The 10,768-nt window shown below is 46.9% G+C and overlaps 1 protein-coding gene across 1 annotated transcript; it reads right to left on the bottom strand.

Annotated features, from left to right (window-relative positions):
• Window positions 1-271: 271 nt before the first annotated feature.
• LOC149339139 (uncharacterized) lies at window positions 272-10,338 on the bottom strand. The gene is made up of 3 exons (XM_089547962.1): window positions 10,182-10,338; window positions 4,602-5,802; window positions 272-2,281 (listed from the first exon to the last, which is right to left on the bottom strand). The coding sequence occupies exons 2-3, from the start codon at window positions 5,792-5,794 to the stop codon at window positions 2,020-2,022; spliced, it is 1,455 nt and encodes a 484-aa protein (XP_089404088.1). The 5' UTR covers window positions 5,795-5,802; window positions 10,182-10,338; the 3' UTR covers window positions 272-2,019.
• Between the last annotated feature and the right edge of the window lie 430 nt (window positions 10,339-10,768).

Below are 10,768 nucleotides of genomic sequence, written 5' to 3'. Positions count from 1 at the left end.
CCGAATCCTCGAGGGGTGTCGCCACATGCACTTTACTTTTGCCGTATTTCATGACTAATAAAAGCTCTGTTTTCTGCAAACATGACATATTGGCTATCATGGGACGCTAATCTATCAGCCGAGTTTTACTTAGTACATTCCACTTCAATGTCCCTGTAAAGGCCTACATTAACTTGAGGGGGCAGTGACAGTCGTCCAAAAACGCCACTTCCAATGACACCGGTGAAGCCTGTGCCGCAACACAAGCTTCGAAAAAGACAGCAACAATAAGAAACCAATGTTCTGCCTTTATCATCCTTTAAAAATTCGCACAACCAAAATGACAATGACGCCATTTAGACAAGTGACAGAAGGTGAGCAGTGGAGCAGTAAATGCTCGCGATGACAAGGCAATTATAAAGGATACGTGATATGCGCTTTGGTGTAACAATCAACCATGCAGGTGCTTTATGGTTATCCTGACCAATACAGTTCGATTCAACGTGATTTCATCAGCTCATTGCAAAAAAAAAGAAATTGAAAATAAACGCACACACAATGAACAACGTATCAAACTTTCGCTGGTTACCAACAACGACAAAGGGAAAAAATTCATTTCATCAAACGGAATGGGAACAGATGCTTTGTGGGGGAACCAGCACACTAGAAATAACAATGATAACCAGTAAGCCTACTGGTTTGTTTAATTCAAATAGCAAAATTTCTCGAAACATTCCAGCTGTGTTCACAGAGACAATGCAGCAATGGACGATTCGGTTCTTTGCATCATAAAACAGAAATTTTTGTATTACGCCACATCCTTAGTTTTCGGAACCACACTATACAAAAAAAAAACTTTTATCATTGTTGCCACTCGAAAACTGAGATGCACATCAAACCCAACGTGTCTGTAGACATGTTGCGCGGCAGTGACGCTCAGTTTCTTTTTTTTTAAGACAAGGGATATGCATATACGACTGCATCCTTTTGAGTATTAGTGTAATAAATATTCCAATCTTGCAAAAACATTCAGAACGTGGAATTTATACGCGACATCATAAATTTTTATTACTGCTCTAAGCACGTAATATTGACAAATGTTTCGGTATAGCCGATTATATACAGACCGGCCGTTTGTTATAGCGGGTATGACAACCGAGACAGAGGAGAGTAACGTAGCTCCATTCGCTGTCAAAATGTACGTGGCGCCAGCGCCACATGCTTCAGATTGTAGCCACCCTAGCCCCCGTTACTCTTCGTGCCTTTCGCGGCAGTCATGACATGGAGGAAGGAGAGACAGGAGAGGTCGTGTCGTTACATTCGTGCGATTCCGATGTTCAATGCAATTCCATCAGCACCGAGCGCCCATCTTGAAGGCGTGTCGGTATCGCTCAGTAATGTCTTTAAAAGTGTCAGGTGCATTTGAAAGAGGTGATTTAAAGAGAAAGTACAGCCGACTGAAGTAGGGTCAAATAAAGCTGATAACGCCATGAGACGTGGTCAAAACAATGACCGTATAACAGAAGACAGCGTGATGAGGGCGCTCAGAAGAATCGATTGGTGGAAGCGCCTTGTCCGTGTTGTTTCTTCGTTCGTCCTGTCCCTTTTGCGCTTTGTATCATCTAGATGAGGGCGCGCTCTTTTGCCTCTTATTTGTTACACTCCCTTTCAAGTTCTGTAAGTACGACTTTTAGTGAGGTGATACCCGTTTGTCACCGAGAGGAGAGGAACACGCTCTAAACAAGAAAAAATGTGTTTTAAGAAAAGCGACACACATTCTAATATGACTTTTTTTAGGCTAAGCTCCGACTCGGTTAGGTCCACTGCCAGTGTAACTCACGGCTTCTCAGGTAACGTGGAACACCGCGTGAATTCGTAATACCAAGTGAGAGAGACATTTCGTTTACGCACCGAACGCGAACAGCTTATCCTGAATGTCCTTCCTCCGTACTGCAGAGCGCTTCGGGCCGCACGCTCAACTGCGACTTCGCTTCTGAAATCGGGCATAGGAATCACATGGTCGGCTCCCTCGGAGCGCCCCTACTCGTCCGCGCTGTACCCGAATCTGTGCTTGAGGCTGAGGTACATGTGCGGCTTGGCCCGCAGCTTGAAGAAGAGCACCGTGGCGATGGCGATAGCGAGCACCACGGTGACGGTGATGAGCAGTCCCAGGGCGACCCGCATGGCCACGTTGATCTCCTTCCAGCCGGGATGCTCCAGGGAGACGCTCTCGGCGCACGGCATGTCGGCGCTGTTCAGCTTGGCGATCAGCCTGCCCTCCAGCTCCTTGGGACTGCCGCACCTGCGGAGTACACGGGTGTGAATGATTCTGGCACAGAATGCCCGATAACGACAGGCCAAACAGTGTTCGCGGAATGGGAACAGGCGCATGGACACGCCAGGTCAGTTTTCCTGAACATTGTCAAACAGCGCTGTCCAGCGGTTTTCATAAAGGGATCAACTCCAAGGGGTTATTTGCACCTGTGTTTGGGAGAAACTTAATGCTTGCGGTGAAATTAAGACCTACGTTTCCCGCGCGCTGTAAGATCTGTGGGGACGCCACCTGTGTAACACCTGCGGGCACGCCACAGGTGTTACAATAAGAAGGGAAGCTGGGGTGAAAGAATTAGAGACGGTAGGGTGCAATGAAGCAGCTCATCTGTAAATGTCACCACGAGGCGCTGGATAAGGGCGACAATGTGGTGTGAGGTGGTGGCAACGTCATGCGACTGTGTTTGTAGAATGTGGTGATTTGATGATGTGTATAAAGGACCAATGGGACCTCTAACGCGTGGTTGGGTGCCTGATCGTCGGGGGTCCAGGAGGAGAGTTCTCGGGCCAGCGCATGAACGAGCTCATTGCCTGGGATCGAGGCATGCACAGGGATCCACGTGTGGGTCCCTTGAGTTTTAAGTGTCTCTGCCCAATATTTTTTATTCCTGTCCTAAGAACCTGGGGTGTAAAATAAAAAAGTACGTTTTAGAGAGTTTGTGCTTGCAGAACAATCTACTGCAAAGAGGGAAAGTGCCGGTCTTGAAAAACGATTCCCTGCACTCATTTCACATGCCTGGATTGAGATAGTTGTACGTAAAAATTTTGGACTGCAGTGCACTTTTATTACCCTCAAATTTGCGGCAAATCTGCCTTTTATACGAGGATCTGATCGCCTTCAAATCGCGCACGAAGTTAAGGATGGAGCATTTGAAGGTGGTAAATAATAAACAAGTCCGAATCTCTGCCTCCTCCTGCCATCTGGTGTACACTGGAAGAGTGTTTCTCTTGAAAAATTGCACACATACTCTGGGATTTACGAGAAAGTTTTCGTCTATAAACTTGGTTACACCCTACTCTCAACACGTCTGAATGGCATTCACTGGCTCAAGCAGGTTTCATGAAGGTTCTTAAGCACTTTTCCTTGTCAGCGCAAAGAGAAGCAATAATCTCCACATAGCTGACATTATGCGGACAAATATGAATCTGTGAGTTCTGGGAAATTGTTTCCTAGTTCCGCACGAATAAAAGGCAAAAGCACGTTTAGAACCGGGCAGGGCAGTAAGTACTTTTTTTTGCACGAGCAAATTGGCGCTCGGCATTCCAACCAAAATTCTCCTCACTTACTGGCTTCAATTAATCGAAGTAGTTTAGTATAACTGTCCGCGAAACATATGTAAGAGCGCCTGCTCAGTGATAACCTTGAAGTTGACTAGTGATCACTGCGAATGATGTTACGAGCCAATAGGGTTTGGTGAGGCACCAACAAAAGTGATGAAGAGTTTCAAAGAAGGCGATGTATTTTGTTTCCTGGAACGTAAATATTGCACAGGCAAGGACACAACGCTCAATTTTATAACTAGAAAGAAGTTTTTCAGAGGGCTTAAATTTTTTCGTAAAAGCTGTTTATGAACACTGTAAGCGAGGCGACCAACCATTTTGAGGTTGTGTCTATTACAGCTGACGACAGAAAACATCGCTTATCGATTTCTTAAGGGCCGTTGATACGATGCGTGGTTTTGCGTGGCTTGGCTAAAAGGGGATTACCTGGAGTGAAGTGGCTCTGAATGCTAAAAAGTATTTAAGCATCATAGAGGCTGACCAACTTGGCAACACAGAAAAATATTCCTGCTGCTTTTTTAATATTTACAAAGGTGTCCATGAAGAGATGAACAATAATTGCTACAGCAACACTTTTTTTGCATGTGATCGTGATGCTATTACATAGTTTTTTTTTGGAAACGAGCACCAGAGCAGGTCTCAAATTTTCTATTATTAGTGCTATCTACTAGAACTAGAAATGATCCTAAGAAAAATAGAGTCAAATGATAATGTGAGTAAAAAGTGCCTCAAAATACTTTGACTTCAGTCACTCAGAAACAATAAAAAATACTTGGTAGACTTGTTCTTGCTCACGAGGGCGTAAACGTGCAGTCTTAACGTACAGAGCAATTTCATTTTACAGCACTGAATCCAGTCTAAGTAAAGGCTGACATTCTTTCAAAATACACAAAAGCAAATTGCCTGAGGTAGATCAGAAAGCGCGGCTTGGAATAATTTCTGCGGAGTACAACGGCACTTTGAAAGGCTTGAGGCTGTCTGCAAATAAGTAACTTTACAAAGCAGCCTACCTTAGCTTTCCGTCGATGACATCCCTCTTGACAACGTGCGGCATCCATTCGAGCTTACAGTCGCACTTCCAGTCGTTCTCTGCAAAGTCCACCTTGGTGACGTAGTCCCAGCGCAGAAGAGACTCTGGCAGAGTCTTCAGAGCCGTCTGGCGAGCGTAGAACTCGTCGATTTCGATCTTTCCATCGCTGCCGTTGTATGTGAACGCCCGCCTTTCGATGACCGCCAACCTTGGGCAGAAGCTGAGATCTATGAACTTGAGACTCGTGACGTCGCTGAACGCGTGCGCTTCGATGGTAGTGAGGTCGCCCATGTACTTCAGCGAGAGGCTTCTCAGGGAGGTTAGATTGTAGAAGCTGTAAGGCTTGATGACCGTGATGGGGTTCCTTCCCAAGTCAAGGTGATTCAGCTGTCCGAGACGGTGCAGACCCCTGAAGGGAACCTCGTCGAACCCATTACCGCTCAGGTCCAGCCATTTCAGGTTGGTCAAGCTGTCGAAGTCGTTCTGCCTGAGCGCGCTGAGACCGGTACTCTGAAGGCTCAGCTTTCTGAGCGAAGTGAGTTTCACGAGCGCGTTACCGTTGAACTCCATGAGTGGGTTGTGAGCCAGGTTGAGCTCGGTGAGGTTGTCGAGATGGTCGAAGTCCTTGGGATAGAGTGTCGACAATTTGTTGTAACTGAGATCGAGGTACTGCAGGTTTCGCAGGCCGCTGAATACCTCTTCTTCGAGTGATGCCAGGCGATTGTAGGAGAGCGTGAGTCGGTTCAGGTCGGTGAACATTCGCAGGGCCGTGAACGCGATGAACTGGATGTGGTTGTGTGAAAGGTCGAGCATGTGAACTCCTGGAGCGGAGTAGAAGTACGTGTCCAAGACGTGGGTGAGGTTGTTTCCAGCCAGGGTCAGTTCGATCACGTGGTTTGGCAGGGCCACCCTGTTCAGTGTGGATATGTGCTTGTAGGAGCAGTCAATCTTTTTCGGGACGACATCGGTGTAGCAGGCGCATTGATGCGTCTTGCACAGCTCCGTCGGGTTTGTCAGCGGTGGGTTAGGCCGGAGTGCGTCCTTCGTCCCGTTAGCTTCTGAATGTTCATTGCTACCGGCACCGGAAAGAAAATTGCCGAGGAGGTTACACCGCACGTTGCTCGCAAGCAAGGCAAACAGCAGCACACAGGACGCTTTCTGGTGGGTGGCCATGGTGTAGCCTGCAAAACATCGACATAAAAATAAAGACAAATCAATATTTCCAGCACATACTGAACTCACATTTCAATAAAACATACCAATATCCCAACTCAGTACACCAAGATGACAAACGCAATGTTGTCTACATCATACTCCATTCCAACTGAATATCCAAGGCACTCTACAATGTCTGTGAACCTCGATGTATTTCCCTGCTTATCGTCATTTCTTCTTTTCAGTTGCTAGAACGCGTGCCATGCCTCAGTCGATATCCTGCTGATTCGATAAGGAGCGCTTGGCGATAGCACTGGTCTCCAGTTTTTTTTTACATAATTCTTATGCTCTTTTGAGTGCCTTTCACCCGACCCGACGAGTTTTCTCCGAACTCTCGAATTCATAGAAAAATAGAGTATATATTGTCATTTGATTTCATATCCACAGGACCGTATAGTTAGGTTTTCGCGCGTCATTTCCATGGGCGCCGTTTTTTTTTTTGATACTTCAGTTAAGGTTATACCGCTATCCTGTGGAATGGGGTAGCCACACCACGCGCAACGTCAAGAGACGAAATTTTGTTTACCATGCGCCATAGCACAGAGCTGTGGATTAACTTGAACGGGTTTAATATGTTATCTTTCGTAGATCCAAATGTGAGCCCCGTACCCGAGTCGGGAAGCAGGAACGTCTCATCGATCCCTTTACCTTGAGTAAAACGCTCGGAACGGCATTAACAAACAGGAAAAGTAAGGAGTCGTGAGAAACGACCGCTGAGTTTGTTTGCATTTCCCCTCGCCTTTTACTCTAACTAAACCAACCAGCCCTTCTCGACACTCTTCATCGAATCCTTTACTGCAGCGCACTTCTAAGGAGATTCCCAAAATGCCCCTCCACTTCTTGCTTTTCTCCTGGTAGAAGGAACGACAGAGATATGGCTGTATCGGACTAGCCGGCCTGTCTTTTGCAAGCGCGCAGACAGCCAGATAGATTTGGCAAATACGACAGCGTATGGCACACTCCAAAAAGTAATCATGACCAGACCAAATCGTCTCTTACAGCCGAGACAAGTATACCTGAGCCCGTCCCTGGTATTTACCGATATTTTATTTAGCGTTTTCGCCACTGATCGAAGCTGCATATGACTAAGTGCTCATAGCTTGCCAGCAATGACGTCGGCCGGTTCTGTTAGTGGAGGTGCGGCTAGCCAGTAGAAACTCATAAAAGAATGAATCATGGAAGTAATGAATTGTTGCGAAGTAGACTCCAGGTGACTCTTTTTGCTTATCAGGCCAATGAGGAACTTGCAGGTGATCACATACCACGACGTAGAAGCTGGGGACGTCTCCGTTGGAGTAACGAGTCCGGAGCACCTCTCCGGGTACAATTTCTCCTGACAATTTCAGGACATTTTTGTTTTTTACTTCCACAGGGCTCGCTAAGCACGAAGCCTTTCTTATACACCCCTTCTGGCTATCTAAGGCGTTCAAGTGTCTACGCCGCGATAAGCCAAGACCAAAGGAACCTCTGAATGACCCTCTTTGTCTGAGTCACTCCTTAGCGCAGCCCTCGAGCCTTATCTTCAGAAAGGCAGCTGCGAGTAATCCTTGCCACGCAGCGATGAAAGGAGGAATGATAACCTTGGCAGTAAAAATGTCATCTCAAACAGTTCGAGGTGCATGGTAGCCTGGCGGAAACGCGGAATTCTGCTCTGCTTTGTCAAACAAGTGGCATTAAGCTACGGTCAGGAATAAAAAAAAATGGTGACGACAGGGCAGATCGTGCGAGAAACAAGAAGGGAAGTACCCGGACTCGAACTCTACCGAGGCGGCCGCGTTTCGACGGAGAAGGAACGCAAAAGACGCCCGTGTGTTGTGCGGTGTTTGGTTTGGTTTATGGGGTTTAACCCCCAAACCGACTCAGGCTATGCGAGACGCCGTAGCGAAGGGCTCCGGAAATTTTGACCACCTAGGGTTCTTGAACGTGCACTGACATCACATAGTACACGGGCCTCTAGAATTTCGCCCCCGTCGAAATTAATCCGCCGCGGCCGGGATCGAACACGCGTCTTTCGGGTCAGCAGCCGAACACCGTTACCACTGTTCCACCGCGGCGGCACTGTGCGTTGTCAGCGCACGTTAAAGATCCCGAGGTATGCCACCGAGATATGCCAGGCAGATACTGCGCCATTTCCTTTCCTCAGAAACCAATTTACCAATTTAGGTGATAGTAGCTTTTTCGTCTTCTTCGTATAGATTCAAGGTAACATGACGCAACCTAAACTGGGCTCAAAAGTTTCTCAAGACACAAACCTCGCAGATAATGATGGTCCGAACGCTTAGTACATACTTCCGGGAGAGTATACGTAATAGGGGCATGTATATATTAACTTTAAGTATTCAATTTGGGCAACTGCTCACGTTGTGATATATTTTCATGGGAGTTTGTTATAAAGTACATATTTCTCTAGATTGCGACGATTACGTTACTTTTGCTGTCTCCCTTTACTCCGCTATCAAGCCCATGGGCTGAGGGGCATCTTGTAAAAATGAAAATAATATCAGAGTGACTAGATAAGTGCGAAAGAGCAGCCGTGAATACTACAGGTGTGGCAACCTCGCAGGATGCTTCCCCGAAAGATGCTAAGATAGTGCAATATAGAGATAAAAAGAATATGTTCGAGTACACGTCACTAGACGGCGGCAGTCGTCACGGAAGAAGTTATATATGTGCTGATGTGCCTAATATCCAGTCGTCACTATTTTATAGTTAACAGCATTTGCAGATATCATGTAAACGTCGCACTGGAGTTAGGCGTTGGTCATGGCCGTTTGATACTGGCGCTCTGACTTTCGCCTCACGGTGCATATGCGTCACTGTAAAGGGTGGCGCTGCTGCTTAAATTTTAAACGAAAAAAGGTTTTAAACGAAAAACGAAAAAAACGTTGTGTTAAGCCCCAAATATACCCGCAAAGTACTCTACCTATCAGGGCTGTGTTGCAATTGAGATCCCAGTGCCCTCTGTTTCACACACAATGTAATGCGCTGCAATGCATTTATAGGTACAGTTTCAGAATTATTATTTTCCAGCCAGAAGCACAATTTAGACGGTACCTAATGAGTGAACATCTGTGCAACGGTATTCTCAGATTCCGCAATTACAGTATAAGCTCTTCAACTTCTAAATAAGAGGGTAAAATAACATTTATCAGCCTAATTAACATGCATCCTCAAGTTGTTGGCGTCCGCTTCCGCTAGTGACGCACTCGAAATAAGAATATATCGCTATTATCCCCTGCCCCATATTCAATAATTCTTTTGTGGTCAGGAATACGCCTGATAAAAAAGTGCCACATGTAAATCATAACGGTGAGTAGTAAGCTGCTGCAGGGTTGGCATCAAAATCTCAAGAATTGAAGAAGATCCCATGACACCACAGAAACACTTCCTAACGTATATGCATAGAAATGAAAGTTTTATTTTCTTGAGGCGAGCAGGGCAAGGCATTTTTACTGCCAGCTCCATGTCGATTATCTTTGTCTTTTGGTGTTTGTCTCCTCGCTGAAACAAGCCATGACTCACCCACGGTCTTATCAGCCACGAAATCCATATTTACTGAACAAGGAAGGTCGAAAAGACAATAGTCCATTTGCTTCGACCGTTCGCACAGCGGTGCTACAATGTCCTTTTCTGGGTATCTTATCACACATAACCTCACAGCTTTACCATCGCGCAAGCTCGTCACAAAGGCGCTTGTCAACCGTGTGGGCAATATCCATACCATACGTGCTTTCCTCTCATGATTTGTAGTTTAGAGAGCTTACTTCAGCAATTTACCGCCTTGAATGAAATCATCCGGTAAATGATATTTCTAGCCATTAGCAACCAATACTTCAATATATGGCTCTTGTCGGCTCCTCAAACAAAATCGTTTCCCATGTTTCAAAGGGATGCCAGACTGTTCTCAAGATATCTGCCACTGCGGCTGATATATGTTTTTGGCGACAGAGGTACTGTAGCCTCTTCTCCTCCTGCCTTATACATTGATAATTTCAGAACTGTGTAGAAAAATAAGCGCTGCGCTGCGGTGGGTGGATTTTGAGGTGGGCGCCTTTGCCAACCATATATCTATGCGCCCATAGCAGAACGTGCCGCCTGTACGAAGTTGCTGCCTGTAGCGAACTTGAGAAGGGAAGTGTAGCTAGTGACAATTGCGAAGCACATCCACATTCCTTCGAATCGGCGCGGTAATACACCTTTGAATGAAAGATAATGACTGTACTATGTTTCGCACGGCACTACTGCTCACCCTACCTTGCTGTTTATTGACTGCTCCAAATCTTCTCCGACCACTACGCGCTATTCCGAATCGCCCCCCAAAAGGCAAGAAAGAACGGAATCTTACCTGATGGGAGAAACGGTCGCCACTGCTAAGACTAGCAGCGAGCCGAGGCGTTGTCGTCGGTGGTGCACCGATAAGGGCGCGAGGTCCGATCTTTGTTCTCTCTACGTAGATAGGGGCGGCGCGAAGCAAGGCACAGCCGTTGCCATGGAGACAACCTAGATAAGCTATTCACTCATGACGACGTCTTCGGCGGTGGAGCCAGTACGTCAAGCAGGTCGCGCGGTGTGGCGATAGTGAGGAAAGGGAAAAGACACAGATGGCGTTGCAATCGCCGTTGAGACTTGCCGATCTTCGAGAGCCCTTCGACCTCGCCTTTTATTTTAGAAAGCCGGAGTTGTTGATAAGCGCCTGCAAACACTTCACGTCTCGCACTCTTTCCGCTCGATCTGCCGACCCGTGCGCACGGCGGCCGCGGATGGAAGGTAACGTGATACTGGCGGGAGAGTCCGGCCGTCGGACGATGTCGGCCCCGAGGAACGTGCAAACGAAGCAGAGCAGCAAGGGTAGAAGCGGAAGGGCTCACGTAGCATCCCGGCATCCGTGCACGAGCACCGCGGGGGAGGGCAGCTTTTCTATGCTGAATATTC

The sequence above is a fragment of the Amblyomma mixtum genome, chromosome 6 (assembly GCF_055824585.1).
Source record: "Amblyomma mixtum isolate Tamu chromosome 6, ASM5582458v1, whole genome shotgun sequence".
In the NCBI taxonomy this organism is placed as follows: domain Eukaryota; kingdom Metazoa; phylum Arthropoda; class Arachnida; order Ixodida; family Ixodidae; genus Amblyomma; species Amblyomma mixtum.
Note: the sequence above shows the minus strand (reverse complement) of the source record. Positions and strands in the feature narration are given on the sequence as shown.

Excerpts from the sequence above, each read along its gene's own strand:
- LOC149339139 (XM_089547962.1), bottom strand. The coding sequence starts at position 5,794 with ATGGCCACCCACCAGAAAGCGTCCTGTGTGCTGCTGTTTGCCTTGCTT. Across the intron at positions 2,282-4,601 it reads GTCATCGACGGAAAGCTAAG|GTGCGGCAGTCCCAAGGAGC; the intron begins GTAGGCTGCTTT and ends TGTACTCCGCAG.